The 17,691-nt window shown below is 43.6% G+C and overlaps 1 protein-coding gene and 2 long non-coding RNA genes across 3 annotated transcripts; all 3 read right to left on the bottom strand.

Annotated features, from left to right (window-relative positions):
- Positions 1-5,088: 5,088 nt before the first annotated feature.
- LOC109201401 (uncharacterized) lies at positions 5,089-6,002 on the bottom strand. The gene is made up of 3 exons (XR_003219279.1): positions 5,955-6,002; positions 5,817-5,879; positions 5,089-5,528 (listed from the first exon to the last, which is right to left on the bottom strand). It is a non-coding gene; the product is annotated as an uncharacterized LOC109201401 (long non-coding RNA).
- A 1,892-nt stretch (positions 6,003-7,894) lies between these two features.
- On the bottom strand, positions 7,895-8,413 carry LOC112846377 (uncharacterized). The gene is made up of 2 exons (XR_003219315.1): positions 8,364-8,413; positions 7,895-8,100 (listed from the first exon to the last, which is right to left on the bottom strand). It is a non-coding gene; the product is annotated as an uncharacterized LOC112846377 (long non-coding RNA).
- Positions 8,414-9,442: 1,029 nt separating this feature from the next.
- LOC112846323 (zinc finger protein 506-like) lies at positions 9,443-9,922 on the bottom strand (the record flags this gene model as incomplete). The annotated part of the gene is made up of 1 exon (XM_025905845.1): positions 9,443-9,922. A coding segment is annotated over one exon (480 nt), but the record flags the coding sequence as incomplete, so codon positions are not given.
- Positions 9,923-17,691: the final 7,769 nt, after the last annotated feature.

Below are 17,691 nucleotides of genomic sequence, written 5' to 3'. Positions count from 1 at the left end.
ATAGCCGTCTGGACCTTGAGCGTTATTATTGGGCATACTTATCAGGGCTTCCTGGAGTTCACCTGGCGTCAGTGGCAAATCCAGTGCCATTGTGTCACGGTTGCGGGTGCAAGCCGTGTGGAATAATTCAGGACCGGAAGCAGCAGCTCAGGTGCGGGTGAGTATTTATTGACACACAGAGGAAAACAACACAACAGAAAAGGGGGCGAGGAAAATAACAGAGAATACACTAAACTGGGAAAACTAAAACTAACCCAAAACCAGTACACGAACGAGGGTACCTTGCAGGGAGAATTACCAGGAGCACGGAGGAAACATACACAGCGTGATGGAGGGGAAGAACACAGACGAACCAGCAACGAGGACGGGTGAACACACACTATAAATACACACCAGTAATCAGGGGATGGGAACAGGAGGGGAACACACCTGGAAGACATCACAACTGACGAGGCAGGGGAAACGTAGCAGAACACACTGACATAAGACACAGACCTTCACAATAAAACAGGAACTACACATACAAGGACACACACGGGCCGAACAGAGTAAACACTAAACAGAGGAAAAGCAGAACCAAAATCACACTAAAAGAGAAACACAAAACGCTGGGTCAAACGGACCCAGGATCATGACACATTGCCATTGAGTGTCTAATAATTTTGGAAGGGTTATGTTGTCTAAAAACTGATCAATTTCCTTTTTAGATGGGTTTATTTGTGGTGAATACAACGTTTTATAGAAATCCCTGAAAATGTTGTTTATTTGTTTCGGTTCATATATTGTGTTCCCAGATGAATCTTGAACAGCACACATAGTTGTTTTTTCTTTATTTATTTTTAGCTGGTTTGCTAGAAATTGACCAGATTTATCACCATCTTCATAATTTTGTAAGTGTAGTCTTTGTACTAAGAATTTTGCTTTTTTATCAATTATCTCATTTAATTCTAGTTTTGTTTTGCGTATTTTGTTCAATGTTTCCTGATCGTGGTGGGACACGTAGGCTTCTTCTAGTGATTTGATGTTTTTTTCTAATTCCTGAATATTTTTTTTTCTTTTTTCTTTTTATGTGATGAGAAAGAAATTATTTTACCTCTCATCACAGCTTTCCCTGCTTCCCATAGAACAGAAGCTGATGTTCCGGGAGTGTCATTAAAGTCTAAATATGAAGTTGTGGCGGAGGTGTGGTCCTGGGTGCGGCTGCAGGGGAGGAGTGGCGCAGTGAGCTCAATTGGGCGGCACTGGAGAGGCAGGTGAGAACAGCTGATGGCGTTTGGATTGATGACAGTTTTCCTGCCTTTTTTAGTGAGATGGGAGAGGACCGGAAGAGAGGCCGGGACTCAGCTGAGACCGGAGCTGTCAGACTGTGTGCTGTCACAACAAACCAAAAACTATAAATAAACGTGGCCGCTGGCGACAAAGAACTGTGTGTGTGTGTACGCGTGTGAAGTGTATTTCACAGAAGTCTACTCTTTTTTAAAAATTTTAATAAAGTCTTCATCTTTAAGCAGTGATGTATTAAATCTCCAGTTTGTACTTGGCGTAGTGTTATTCTTGTGCATTAGTGTTAAAGATACAGGAGCATGATCGCTGACAGCTATAGGGTGAATCTCAGTGTCTGAAATGTCACTCAGCAGTGAGCTGCTGACCAAAAAATAATCCAGACGAGAGTAGGAGTGATGAACATGTGAGAAGAAAGTATATTCCTTACTGTTGGGGTGAAGGGAGCGCCATGCATCGCAAAGACCAAAGTTGCTCATATACAGTTTGATTATATTTGTGGACTGCCAATTACGCTGAGTTCCTGCTGTATTGAGACTATCCATTTCTTCATTTAGTCCCAGGTTGAGGTCGCCTCCAAGAACAAGTGTGTCATCTAAGTGTTCAGAGAGTGCACTGAAAAAACTGTGAAAGAATGAGGGATCATCAACATTTGGACCATATACACTTACAATACATAGCTTTTTATCAAGTATAGATAGTTTAATGATTAAGAATCTGCCCTCTGGATCTATAACTGTATCGAGTACTGTGAAATTAATATTTTTATGTATTAGAATTGCTACTCCTCTTTGTCTAGAATTATAACAAGCTAAGAACACATTAGGAAACTCAGGTGTTTTAAGTTCATTCAAACCTCTAAGAGGTCTGAGGGTCTCTTGTAAAAGGACAACATCTGCCTGTAGTTTTTTGAGTTGGTTAAATATTTCTAACTTCTTTTCTCTGGAGCCAGCTCCATTTATATTCCATGTAACGAACCTTAGTGCACCCACAGATGTCTGTGTATAACTAGGGGTGTATGCTGTGTGTGTCGCTTAGACAGGTGGAGAGAATACATCACTTGTTGATAAATAAAGAGAAGGAGAGAGAGAAAAATGTGTGGCGAGATGCTCCATGAGTCTGACTATGTGTGTGCATATTTACTAATATCAGTAGGCTTGGCTGAAGTGTGTGTATCCTATACGATTGTGTGCGCTGTCTGACTGATGTAAATGTGCTGTCATTGAGCGCATGACTGTGCGTGATCGTGCAGTGCGTATGTATCGACATAAAGGATGTTGTTTGTGGATGAGTGTGGAAGCAGGTGATCGAAGCAGTGAAAGAAAATAAAGAAAGAAACATAAAAACAAGAGGGGGAAAAAGAGAGAAAAAAAACGAGAAGGAAAAAAACCCCCGGAAACATTCCAATCAAACCACTGACGGAGAGTGACGGTGTTAATTCTGCTATCATATCACACTTAAGATGCGACTTGATACCGGTAAGTTAAACAGATGTTAATGCAAATTAGTGTGAGTGGATAGGGAAAGGGTGTAGCGGATTCTTATCTGGTGTGAAGTTAATAGAGCCACGGAGTGATGTCAGGGTCGCGGTGGAGCTGTCCGTCCACGTACAGCCGGTCCACAGCGATGACAGCGCGGGATGAAGCTGCGTCGGATTGGGAAGATGACCCTGCGTCGTTCCAGGATCTCTTTGGGAAACTGGTCGTTCACGCTGAAGTCCGTTCCTTTTAATTCCCTGCCGTGGCTTTTCACATGTTCCTTTTGATTGAAGTGGCCGAATTTGGCCACAATAGGACGTGGTCTCCCGGCTGCAGACACATGGAGCCGAGGCGATGTACCCTATTGAAGACGATGTTCTTCACCGTGTCCTCCAGCAGCTTCAGGTGGGTTTTGATGAAGCTTTTTACCGTGGTCTCCGCGTCCTCTCCAGCGGCTTCTGGAATACCAGAAAATACCAGATTATCACGCATGCCACGAGCTTGTAGATCAATAGCTTTTTATTTTATTTTTTTTATTTTCTCTATTTAGCTGAGTAACATTGTCTGTGAGACATTTCACTGACTCCCTTAGCGTGGCATTTTCAGCAGCGAGCGTTTCCACCTGCTGCTGGCTGAACTCCAGGGATTCTCGCAAGCATTTAAATTCCCGGTGAAGAATCTCCACCAAGGACAGCCTTGTATCGAAACTGGACAATTGTTGGTCCATTGACTCCAGTATGTCGACAATATCTTTGCCGGCTGGCGATGTTGTGCTGGGGGAATCTGCCGGGCGAAGTCTTTCCTACGACGGCGTCTCAGATTTGGCTGGGGAAGCTGCACTCTTGGCCTTCTTCATCACGAGATCCTGGAAGCACTGATCAATGTAATCTTGGAGAGCCTCTAAACTCTCCCCGTTGTTCTCCAGGGTGTTGGAGATGATTTAGACAAATGTTGTTAGTTATAAGACAATTGATAAGAGTATTTGGTAAAACTGAAGGTTAAAGGAATTTTTTCAAATCTAAACTACCATTCGCTTTAATTTTCCGCCAAAATCTCCGGCGTCTGACGTCAGTTACAACATGAGTCGCTTACCTTGTCCGTCACTTCCGTCACTTCCCTCACCTACCGCCCCTTGGGATTTCTTTCCACTGTTATGCTGATGACTCCCAGATTTATTTCCCACTTAAAAAGATAAATGGCTTCTCAGTAGACCCTCTGCTCAGATGCCTTGATGAAATAAGGGCCTGGATAGCTTTGAACTTTTTACATTTTAATACGCAGAAAACACAAGTGATGGTTTTTGGTGGCGATTCTGAGGCCACTACTTATTTATTTTTAAATCTCATTAAGAGATTTAAAAACAAATAAGAGACCTCTTGGAGCTACTACAACCATATACACCTGCCCGTTCCCTTAGGTTCGCCAATCAGCAGCTCCTTAAGGTACCGAAAACTAAGTGTAAATTTAAAGGTGATCGTGCTTTTGCTGTAGCTGCTCCAAAATTGTGGAATGATCTGCCCTTGCACATTAGACAGGTCTCTTCTCTTTCTGAGTTTAAAAGTCTTCTTAAAACATATTTATTCACTGAAGCCTTTGGCACTGATTAAAGGGCCTAACTCAATTTGTTTTAAAATGTTTTCATTTATTTTAGTTATCTATTTTATTTTATCTTATTTTTAATTTACTTTACTTTACTTATGCTATTTGCATGTACAACACTTTGTAAACTCTGGTTTTATGTTAAAGTGCTTTATAAATAAAGTTGGTATGGTATGGTATGGTATTCATCCCTTCATCAGGATGTCTTGCACGTACTCTTTAACCTCCCGTAGCAGCAGCTTAGGTATGGAAGTATATGCTCTCTGCACTGGTATGTCATCCTTTAGGTTTATCACCATTTTCAGATCAGGATTACAACCAATATCGTTCCCATCCCATGCAAAGACCCTGCACTCATCAAACAACATTCTCTGGACAATCTTTTTTTGTTCCTCCTCCAAATGATCAAGATTCACTGGCGAAAACCACGACATTGGGAGAGGTCCAGCTGACTCCACCGTTATCTTGCGAACTGTTTTTGCAGGTGGGCACGCGTTTGAGGCCTCGACCTCCACAATACGGTTAACCGGCTGTAAGGTGCCCAGGGCCGTCTTCCTTGTCAAAGTGATATCATGTTTGGTGTCATTACTCAGAGCAATGGTGATGTACGTGTAGCAAGTACATAAGCTAAACTAAATTAGTTAGTTATGAGTAGTTGACCTAATTCAGAAGATATCAGATTCGGCTCTGGGAGGTGAGTGAAGTATAATAAACGTACAACCACAACAGGTATTGTGATTACGGTTGTTATTTACAGTGAAAATAAAGTGCAATTACCAAATACCAATATTTACAAAGTCTGCAGACAGGAAAAGATAAAACATAATTCAAGCTTGTAAAATATCAGCTGCACAATGGTGCAGCAACCTCCTCCAACCCCCGGCAGACAATGTCCATAAAATTGCTATTTCATGATTGATATAAATCCAATGCGCATGACAGTCTATAACAGGTTGAACTTGGAAGTGTGATGATCAGAACTGAGATTCCAAGACTGAAATCCCAGAAGTGAAATTCAGAGGACTGAAAACCAGGGGGGGAGAGTGTAGGCCACAGCAGCCTCCTACCAGACCGCAGGAAGTTGTAGCTGGGGTTCTGGCTCGTTGGGCCTAGCTCGCCATCCAAAGTAGTGGTGTCGCTGTGGTCTCCCCAAGGCACCACTAGCCTGCACTATAATCACAGGACCACTATTAGCAAAATTCATCTAAATTTCCCAAGCTAACTTTAGTTCCAGTGTACACAATAAGGTTCATGAGAAAATACCACTATACAACAAATACATATCCAACCATTATAATAAATAAAAATAAATGACAATCTCTAATAACAAAACTACAGCCACATAGAGTGAGAGTAGTAGTACTGTAGTAGGCCTCAGCCTTAGCTATCCCATCAGCTAATAGCACTGGCATACTGATACAGGTTACAAATACAAACAGACATTCAGACTCAACTCACCATTCACTACGTGCAATGTCACATACGAGCCCCCACGCATCTACCCGCGGCGGTATCAAAGTACTGTTGAACGCAATCCACAATTAATTCAAAGACAAGCCAAGATAGTAAACAGCGAAGAGCGCTCGCCCCACGTACCTGTTGCTTCCATCCGCTAACGCCTCTCCCCCGCATCTGTTCGAAGCGACAACCCGGAAGGCATATATTCGTGCCGCGCGAATGTGATTGGTCACGACAGGCACATGCAGACTCGCGGCGTGGCGTGCGTCATGACGCATCGCGATGCCTTCACAGACACGCTCCGATTAGAATTTAAGATTTTGGTTTAATTATAGATGCAGCTCTTTTTTTTTATGTGGGTTACATACGGGTTAGGATTCTGTATTTCAACTAACCCCGTCAAGACATCGAACTGCTCTAGTGCCTGGTTACCCTCATCAGCCTCAAACAGCACTAAACAATCAAGCGGATTCATGGTTGATGGAACCCAGCACTTTAACCAGGTGACCTGTTCAACAGGGATAATCACATCCCTTTCAACTAAAATTTGGCTCTACTGTCTGGATGAAGCTAAGACCACCTCACCTTTCTCAGGGGGAAGACAGATGGCATTACACAGCAAGGTAACAAGAGTAGGTATCAACTGCTCTAGTTGCCCCTCAATGATCTGTTCCAAGACATTGAAACCAATCAATGGTTTGTCAATAGGCAAGGTACTGATGAGGACCGGAGTACTGACGGAGAGGGTGGGGTCTTCACCCCCCCGGTAAGCTGATCATGATGGGTACCCAGCCATCAAATGATGTGGTTTCCCCGTTGACTGCGCAAACTTTCAACTCATCAATTTCCTCGATGATTTCAGACAGAGGTCGCATGGCTATGTCAGGCAAGTATCAGTCTTTCCAATGTTTACTTATGATGTGTCTGTGAAGGTTCTCAGTCATCCAGGTCATCGTAGTCAAAGGAGTTTGCAAAAGAAAAGCATCTGGACTTCTTTAAGTTGCTTGAAGACGTTTCACCTCTCATCCGAGAAGCTTCTTCAGTTCTTCTTCAGGCCATTTGACCTTAGAACTGAAGAAGCTTACCCAGATTAATGACTTTTAGAATCATAGACAGATCCTGGAGATATTTCAGTCTGGATTTAGGGTGAACCACAGCACAGAGACCGCTCTCCTAAAGGATTAAATGATCTTAGATGTAACTGGACTCCCAAAAGCTCTCAGTCCTGGTGCTACTGGATCTAAGCACAGCCTTTGATACAGTAGACCACGCTATACTTTTAAACAGATTGAAACACATGGTGGGCCTCTCTGGTGCTGTACACAACTGGTTCACTTCCTATCTCTCAGACAGAACTTTTATGGTGTGTATGGATGCATGCTCCTCTAAGATCCATAAAATGACATGTGGTGTGCCTCAAGGGTCGGTTTTAGGCCCTGTACTTTTTAATTTGTATATGCTCCCTCTTGGCGGTGTTATCAGGAGGCATGGAGTGAACTTCCACAGTTACACTGATGACACTCAGCTGTACATCTCCGTGTCTCCTGATGACACCAGACCAATGGATGCCCTTTTTAACTGTATTCTAGATGGCAGAAAACTATTTACAGCTTAACCAGGACAAAACTGAAGTTTTAATCAGAGAAATTGCTGTGTGCCCAGCCTGGAGGCTGCGGTCTGTGACCGGCTCCCGGTGCGGACGGCTCCCTGTGATAGTGTTTCCTCACTTGGCTAATGCGTACCCAGCCCAATTTTACTCTTTAAGTGTGCGTGTCCGTGTGTCCGTGTGTGTGTGTGTGTGTGTGTGTGTGTGTGTGTGTGTGTGTGGGAGGGTGGGTGGGGTGGGCTGCTTTTAACCATGTAAAGCACTTTGTGCTACATTTTTTGTATGAAAAGTGCTTTATAAATAAAGATTGATTGATTGGTTGATTTATCCTGAACGTCGCCTGAAATAAAGAGCATCTCTGCCAATGTCCAATTACATTTTACTGTTTACATTATAACACTCAGCTTACTGGGCGAAAATGAGTCTTAATTTTTCCAAACAATTCATTCATTATAACTCCATAAGTTTACTGATCAGACTTGTTCCAAACAATCAGGTTAAAATTACAAGATAAAAATAAATACATACCTCACAGTAACTGCACTTGTACAGTTAGTTTCTGGTGTGGATCTGTTGGTGTTTTTTCAGCTGATGTGGAGCTTTAAAAGTCTTCTCACAGACGTCACATTTATAAGGTCTCTCCTCAGTGTGGCTAAACGTGTTGTTGTAACTGTGCATCTGTTATAGAATAGAATAGAATGCCTTTATTGTCATTATACAGTTGTACAATGAGATACAGAGCATCTCCTACTTAGTGTAAACATGTTGGGGGGGGGGGGGGGGGTACAGTTCTGCAGCGCTATATACATATGGACAGTATTAACATAGGGAAGAATATGTATATATAAAATGTACAATTTACAAGCCGTAAACAATATGTGATAAATAGTGTTATGTACAGTTGAGTTATTTTGAGTCTGTGGGTTTTTGTGCTGATGCACCTGTAGCGCTTCCCTGAGGGAAGCAGGCTGAACATGTTGAAACCAGGGTGGGAGCTGTCCTTGATAATGTTTGCTGCTCTGCTGAGGCAGCAGGAGGAATAAATGTCCATCAGGGAGGGGAGAGGGCAGCCGATGATCTTTTGTGCTGTCTTGACCACACTCTGAAGCCTCACTCTATCCGCCTTGGTGCAGCTGCCGTACCATACTGTGATGCAGTAGGTTAGCAGGCTCTCAATGGACGAGCGGTAGAAGGTCAGCAGCAGGTTGGAGTTCAGCTTGTACTTCCTGAGGACTCTCAGGAAGTGCAGCCACTGTTGGGCCTTCTTGATGACCGCTGAGATGTTTTCCGTCCAGGAGATGTCAGCAGAGATGAGGACACCAAGGAACCACAAGGTGTGGACCCTCTCCACACACTCCCCGTTGATGTAGAGGGGGGCCAAATCAGTGCTGTGTCTCCTGAAGTCAACAATGAGCTCTTTGGTTTTCTTGGTGTTCAATGCCAGGTTGTTTTCTGAACACCATGCTGCCAACTTCAGGACTTCCTCCCTGTACTCTGCCTCGTCTCCCTTCGAGATGAGTCCGACTACCGTGGTGTCATCAGCAAACTTGATGATGAGAGTGTTGTTGTGGGTCGGACTGCAGTCGTGGGTGTAGAGAGAATACAGGAGGGGCTCAGCACACAGCCCTGTGGGGAGCCGGTGCTCAGTGTGCGAGTGGAGGAGAGATGAGGGCCGAGTCTCACATGGTTTCCCACACTGATCACAGCAGGCAACATCGATTCCAGTGTGAATCCCCAGGTGAGTATTTCGGTACTGTTTGTCACTGAACCCTTTTCCACAAAAGTCGCAGCTGTACGCCTCAATTCCACAGTGGGTAACTAGATGCCTCTGTAAGCTGCTATTGTGAGCCAAAGTCTTACCACACTCACAGCTCTGTGATTCAACTCCACTGTGCATGATATGGTGTAATTTTAAGCCTTTACGATGGGTAAAAGACTTTCCACACAAGTCACAGCTGTACGCTTTAACTCCACTGTGGATGAGTTGGTGTCTTTTTAAGGTTCCAGCCTCGGTAAAAGACTTTCCACAAAACTCACAGCTGTAAGGTTTAAATCCGCTGTGGATGAGTTGGTGTCTTTTTAAGGTTCCAGCCTCGGTAAAAGACTTTCCACAAAACTCACAGCTGTAAGGTTTAAATCCGCTGTGGATGAGTTGGTGGTTTTTTAAGTTTCCAGCCTGGGTAAAAGACTTTCCACACAAGTCACAGCTATACGCTTTATCTCCACTGTGGATGAGTTGGTGTCTTTTTAAGTCTCCAGCCTGGGTAAAAGACTTTCCACACAAGTCACAGTTGTACGCTCTGAATCCACTGTGGAAGAGTTGGTGTCTTTTTAAGTCTCCAGCCTGAGTAAAAGACTTTCCACACAAGTCACAGCTGTAAGGTTTAACTCCACTGTGGATGAGTTGGTGTTTTTTTAAGGTTCCAGCCTGGGTAAAAGACTTTCCACACAACTCACAGCAGTAAGGTTTAACTCCACTGTGGATGAGTTGGTGTCTTTTTAAGTGTCCAGCCTCGGTAAAAGACTTTCCACACAACTCACAGCTGTAAGGTTTAACTCCACTGTGGAAGACTTGGTGTGTTTTTAAGCTTCCAGCCTGGTTAAAAGACTTTCCACACAAGTCACAGCTGTACGGTTTAACTCCACTGTGGATGAGTTGGTGTCTTTTTAAGTGTCCAGCCCGGGTAAAATCCTTTCCACACTCATCACAGCTGTAGGTTTTCTCTCCCTTTCTTCTGTGACGTTTGTCCGCCTCCTGAGAGCACTGACTCCTCGCTCCATGTTGGTCCTGCAGTGACAGAGATACAAACAGAGGCAGTGAGAGAAATGCAGTCATGGAACAAACTGAAACTCCCTCTATTAGTGGAATCAAACATGTCAACAAACACATTGTTGGTGTGTTACCACCACCTTCTGGTGATATTGTCACTTAACAATGATGTGCTACAATGGGAGGTGTAATGAAAATTACATTATTGAAGAAATATTGATGAGTGGAGAAAATCTTTTACCCATAAGAAATTGCAAGTTCAACTGATGATATTGTTCTTTCAATGTGTGTAGATAATATATAATCTTTGTATTTTCTTTCAACTTCTGTTGTTTCCGATTTTGAATGTAGATTCTGTATGTATGGTTGAGCCCAGGATGCAAAAGATAAAGCTGCTGTTAAAATGTTTTTAAAAACCAACCAGCTGAACACACAGTTTCAATAACAGTGTAACTATCTTTCTCACCTTCATTGTTTCCTCTGTAGTGAACCACCAGACTCTTCTCCTCCTGTTACTCAGCTGGGACAGACACACACACACACACAAAACAAAAATACACACACACATATACATATAGACATAATGTGTATATATATAAATATATATAACTATACATACATAAATATATACATACATATATATATGTACACACACACACACACACACATATATATATATATATATATATGTGTACATGTATATGTATATGTATGTATGTACAGTATATATATATATATATATATATTAGGGCTGCCACAAACGATTATTTTGATAGTCGACTAGTCACCGATTATTTTTGCGATTAGTCGACTAATCAGATCAGATTGGACGTAAAACGTACAGCTTATCACCAGTTTACTATCATTAGCTTACAGCTTTAAGTGTTGAGGGTATGTGCTAACTAAAAATAAAGACAAGATGATAGTTTATTAAATTTTAATGAAATTTGCAGATTGTTTCGGTGAAGTTTAATAAACTCCTTGCTATCTAAAATATAACAGGATACCAGAGTATATTCTCGAGCATCTTACAATTCTGATAATCAGTTGTCTGCTTGATGTTTATTCAGCTGTGTAAAAAACTATAACTTTAATCTCAGCCAAACCGATTTACTCAGGGACAAATAAAATGCTAAAAAAGCCAAACAATACCATTTGTAAGTTATCTAAGTGACTTATGTATGTTTAACCTGAGTAGCGAAAGACAGCGGTGGGTTAGAAAACAATTTGCCGGGAGTCCGGTGTTCTCACAGGCGCTAGTGAGCCATGCCCCCGGCTAGCTATCGAGCTGGTCGGTAACAGACGTCTCCGAAAACGTCGGAGCGCTTTTGAAAATATGTGGTGTCTTGATAAACTGAGCAGATATTTAGGTTTACATAGCTACATTCTCGCCTGAAAATATGTTAAACGTTTATTTTGTGACCCAGAAAGAATAATAAGAGTAATATTAAAACTAACTAGCTGCCGCCATTGTTGGAAACTGAGCTGGGCTGCGCTATGAATTCTGGGACAGAGCTACTTCTTCTTCTTCGGGGTTTAACGGCAGCTGGCATCCTTGTACATGCAGTGCTCCCATCTTCTGTTTCAGTCCGGTATTACACTCTTAAATCCTACTACTTATTCCTGCGTCTCTTGTGATCTTATAAAGCTTCAAACGACTCGTCGACAATTAAATCAGTCGTCGACGATTTTGATAGTCGACGTAATAGTGACTAGTCGACTAATCGTGGCAGCCCAAATATATATATATACATATATATATATATATACATACATACGTGTGTGTGTGTGTGTGTGTGTGTGTGTGCACCTAGCCACACGAAAAGTCCAGTCACTTTCTTTCTAAGCTTCTTAGACTCCGAACAAAATCGGTCCAGCTTTGTGTTTATCAAAACTCTTTTTACAAATCCTGCTGGAATACGTCAGGTTACAGCTGCAGTCAAAGCAAGATGGAAATAATTGAACAAGCAAGCGAGCGCTCAGCTTCTCCCAGCATGCTGAGCTAATGATTAGTTGGTGCAAACAGTCTCTCACTCTTTCAGCAATAAACTGTGAACACACTTCACCGATTTCACGGATTTTTGATGGTAGCGACCTTTTGGAGACTTTTACTTCCAAGTGAAGAATAGGACGTCTTTATTTGTGCTGGAAGAAAATAAAATACAGATGCATCTGGAGATCATCCTATGAAGTAAGACCAAACCAACACTAGCTTACTGGAAAAACGACTTAAAGATTTTGAATTAGTGAGTTAATAACTTGTTAAATTATGTGACCCCAACTTTATATTTTCTTTTTCCTATGTATGAAAGTTGCTAATACGTTAAGAATGTCTATTTTCGGAATGTGTAATAAATGGTGCATTTTGTTTGTATGTTAATTTTGCTAATAAAAAAAAAATCCTATAAGGTCCTTTTTTAAAGGCTGATTGCCCTCCCCCAGGCTTGTATCTGTGCCTTCCTGGGGGTGGGGGTTGGTTGTGCTCCTGCCCTGCACCCCATGCTTTTGTTCATATTCCAGGATTATTTTTCTGTATGTATTCTTAGCCCCTACCAACCGCCAGATTATAATGTTGCAGACAATCACAAACTCTACAGTCTCTCTAACTCCAATTAATACCAAGCAATCTATTATTCTCAACAGAGATAAACTCAACATAAACTGAACCCACATTAAAGTTAGCTCGGTGCTTACCTTTAGATGAGCCCACAAACCGAGAGAAACTCCGTGATGAAGTTGAAAGTCTTAAGAAACAGATCAGGGAGCAGAGACCCACGTGGTTCACGCTAATCCCAGCTAGGATCCAGGAGACAACTGTGTGCAGATCGATGCAGATATCGATCCAAACGTTGGTAGTGGTATATGTTCCTGTAAGTTCACTACTTTACTCCCGTTTCATGAAAAAGCAGCTCTCTCTGCTCGACTCCTCTCCTGCACACACACTTTCTCCGCCCCCTTTTCCTGGCTCTGTGGCGATTTGTTACTGTGCGGTCACGTGACTCAGCTGCACAACGTAACCACGTGGGGTGTAATTTCGAAATTCGCGCCTATAGGGCTTTGGAGCGTGATGTCACTGGATACATGGGATCCCTCACGTTGCCTCCAGGATGGAAAACGATGAAAAGAGAGCCCATTATCCAGCTTCTTGCCTTCACGATCGTGTGATCAAACGTTGCAACTGATAACACAACACGTACGAACCATAGCTGAAGCGGAATCCTGTGTCTAGCCTACTGTCATGGCGGAAAGGGGGCGTGGCCCACCTCCAGTGACGTCAACTCCAAAGCCCTATCTCCTTTTCCTAAACTCTTTTCCTTGGCCTCGATGAAAACGTCATCGTGGGAAGGAGATTTGCTAAGGACTCAGAGATTGAGAGGAGCGGTGCTGAGAATTGGAACAGCCTTAGGCTGTATCCCAATTCAGGTTCTGCAGCCTCAAAGTACGCAGCCTTAACGGTCCACAAGGGCCGCGTACTCAAAGACCGCTAAGACCGGAAGTGCGAGGCTTGTAGGCTTATGAAATGGGACGTCTGGCCTCCGTCGCGCTGCCCAGGTTGCCTAGCAACCATGATGCCAACCGCTGGAAACGTTTCATACAGCTGTATTTGACAGAAATGAAGAAGAACACATTTCGTTCTCTTTAAAATAAGATACACTGCATGATTTTGTCAGTTTTTTGTAAAGCTAAAAACAAAACAAAAAAGATGGTGGAGTGGAATATTTAAGTTTTAAAATAATTTCTTCAAGGAACAAATGGTTACTAAATGAAAAAGACACGATTGGGAACGCCTTCCTGAAACATGCTTTTAATCTGATATCTGGAGATAAGTTATTGCGTAAAGGCAATAGCAACATTTAAGATCTACCTGGAAAACTGTTAATTTTTCATGAGAAAGCTCTTCTGGCTCAGTTCCAGGGTGAGAGATGTGTTCACACTTGCTCTGTGTTGTTGAACAGTTTAAGTGAACTTTCTGTGAGTCTGCATTTCTGCTGAAGTTGCCTATGAGAATTTTTGTAATAAACTGTCACCCAAAAAAATCTATACCTTCTCTGATATTTGGAAATATGCGAAATAAAAACATAAAATAAACGTATGAAATTTCTGAGCAATATTGCAAAGTTATAACTGAAAACTGATGCAATTAAACATCAATCAGCATATCACATGACCTGGCTGTGTCGAGCGGTCAGTATGGAGCGTCTCCACCTAAAGCTGGGAGGAGTGCAGCACGCTGTCATGCAGGAAAACTTTTTAAACTTATACTAATGATGACGTTTAGATTGTTTAATGTTGAAATATAATATGTGTGAAACGTGTCCGTCATGAATGATATCAGGTGGTCTTGAGCCACTAACAGGATTCCTGTAACAGGGCTGCAATCAATTTTTGGCAAGGTTACTTTTATAAAACCTTTGTTTACGCAGTTTAAAAAAAGTATTTTCTGCATCAGAACTGCATTGTTAATTTGGGTTGAACCCAGGACTGTATAGGCGTTGGCTGAATAGCAGTGGTGTTCACCTTGGGGTGTCGGTCAGAACACAAAGGACGCACAGTTAAAGGTTATACCGTCTTTACTGTGATTCCTCAGCTTAACAGCACAGTACAGCAACACAGTAATGCAAGCGCAGGCTTAAAAGTGGTGAGGGGTGTGGTCTGTGAACAGAACATATACAGAATACTGAATGTAATAAACATCTAAGTCATGAATTATGACTCATTAGCTTTCTTCGAATTTAACCAGAACTACATATGGGAATTCCTATATGAACATTTACATGCACAAGTTCCATACACTACTCCCAAACCCTTACAGTACATGACATTGATTGCCAACACACCCAACAACAATATATCACAAAACACCAAATGGGTTTAGCTTACAGCTAGCGAGCATGTAGCATAACAAGTAGCATTAGTAGCATGAACTAGCCACATAGCGAACAGGTCAAAACACATTGCACTTCTACATCCACTAAATGTCTAACTGGCATAAAAGACTAAAACTGGCCTTTCCAGGCAGGGCTCCACGTCTACTCACAGTTCTTTAGCGACGCACGCGACTCACACCGTGTTTAGACTTCCCCTGCTGAGTCAGTTTGCCAGGTGGCTCTTGCTATGTGTTAGCTCCAACTCTGATCACTGGAACATATGCTCAGTAGTGCAACTGTGCTCTCTCACCACAAGGGGGCTCCCCTCCCACAGCTGAAAGCCTTTCCAACATAGCCGCCCCCCAATTTGCAGTGCAAATTGGCTCCATGGATAGGCTGTCTATGCAGACGAAGGATCCCCCACCTGGTCATCCTCATTCTTGATCGCCTGAAGTACAATCAGACGTACTATAGGCCGGGTGTATGTTTTGTCACGTATCTTCACCTCTGCTGTTCGGGTGTGGCCATCAGAACCAGTAAGAATCTTCGTCACCCTCCCAATCTGCCATGATGCCCTGGGTAGCTGTGGATCCACCAGCAGAACAACCGCTCCCTCTGTTATGTCCTCCATGGGTCTCTGCCACTTCATGCGAGTTTGGAGATTAGGCAAATAGTGTCTGATGAAAGATGACCAGAACCTGTCCACCAGGATTTGTGAATGTCTCCATCTTCGCCTTCCTAGCGCTGCCTCTTCGGGATACACTACCTGAGGTAGGGAGCTGTCCGGCCGCCCCATGAGCAAGTAGTTAGGGGTCACTGGATCGGTGTCAGCCACATCCGCAGAAACATAACCTAGGTGTTTGGCATTCAGGATACCCTCGATTTCTGTAAGAATGGTTCTGAGTACCTCCTTACTCACTGTTTGAGAGCCAACAGAGGTGTATAAGGCGTTTTTGATAGAGCGAATTTCTCTTTCCCAAGTGCCTCCAAAGTGGGGTGCTGCAGGTGGGTTGAAGCGGAAACAAACCTGCTGGTTAGCCAGTTTCTGCTGGAGGTCTGGACACCTGCTGGAGCTCCTTTTCCCCTCCTTTGAAATTTGTCCCCTGATCCGAGTAAACTTCTGCCGGTTTCCCTCTTCTCGCGATGAACCTTCGGAAGGCCATCAAAAAAGAGTCAGTGTCGACGGATGTCAGGAGGTCTATATGAACGGCCCGAGTAGTGAGGCACTTAAACAAAATGCCCCATCGCTTCTCCCTGCGTCTGCCTATCTTAATCCAGAAAGGACCAAAGCAGTCCATGCCAGCTGAATAGAAGGCAGGTTTGAACAGCCTGAGGTGGGCAGGCGGCAGGTCAGCCATTTACTGGGAAGCTGGGTTTGCCCTCCACCTACGGCAATCCATGCAACTATGTTGGTGCTGCTTAACGGCCTCTCCACCTCGCAGGGTCCATACAGTCCGCCGAAGCTCAGCGAATACTCTCTCTGGGCCAGGATGACCGAGACGTGCATCCACATTTTGAATGAGTAGTTTGGTATACACATGGGTGGGATCCAGGACCACAGGGTGTACCACAGACAGATCTAGGTTCTCTGCTCGCCGCAGCCTGCCACCAACCCGGATCAGTTTAAGATTGGCATCGTACTGCGGTGCTAGGCATAAAAGCCGACTGATAACCGGTATAGGTTTGCCTGGCTGTAGCAGGTCGTAGTCCTCTGGGAAACAGTCCATCTGAATCTGTCTCAAAACTCGTTGCTCTTCCTCGGTGTAGGCCCCCACAGTAGGTGAGTTACTCCAAGCTGGGTCACCCTGAATCGCCGCATTTTGACTCTCCTTTGCTGTGGCTTCTACTAATTCTGCCCATGTGCTGAACCGCTGGGCCTCTGGGGTTTGATTCCCCGGGGTCGTGTTAGCCATATGACATATGGCAGAGCGTTTTAGCTCAGTGCCATCCTCTGGGTCTGATGTACTCAACGATGGGCAGGAGGGCCACTGGTCTGGAGGTAGGAGGAGAACTCTGGTCCCTGGATCCACCTATTTGGGCCACCAGTTCAGTGAGACTTTTGGCCCTTGTGATGTCATCAGCTGGGTTTCTTGTAGAATCCACATATCGCCAGTCTTTGGGGTTAGTAAGCTCCTGAATTTCTGTAATTCTGGTGCCAACAAACACCTTGAAATGGCAGGATGCGGAATGCAACCAGTTGAGGACAGTGGTTGAATCAGACCACAGCGTGCATGAGGTCACCTGTAAAGTCAGCTCTGTCTGAAGTAGCTTTGCAAGCTGGGCTCCAGTGAGTGCCGCGCAGAGTTCAAGTCTGGGAATAGAAATCTGCTTCCTCGGAGCAACCCGTGATCTGGCCATGAGGAATGACAGCTGCACATTACTGTCTTGATCTTCTGATCTCAGGTACGCCACAGAACCATAGGCTCGCTCTGAGGCATCGCAGAAGATATGTAATTCTCTTGCAATGTCAGATTGATCCCTGTGCGGCAGTGTGTAACATCATGGCAATGTCAACTCTGATAAATGCACCAACTCCCCCTTCCATGTCTTCCACTGGTGCAGCAAATCATGAGGTAACTGGGGGTCATCCCAATCGCGATGCTTGTCCCAGAGTTGCTGTACCATAATCTT

Source organism: Oreochromis niloticus, linkage group LG3 (assembly GCF_001858045.2).
Source record: "Oreochromis niloticus isolate F11D_XX linkage group LG3, O_niloticus_UMD_NMBU, whole genome shotgun sequence".
Classification (NCBI taxonomy): Eukaryota; Metazoa; Chordata; class Actinopteri; order Cichliformes; family Cichlidae; genus Oreochromis; species Oreochromis niloticus.
This window is presented reverse-complemented; position numbering and strand designations above follow the sequence as displayed.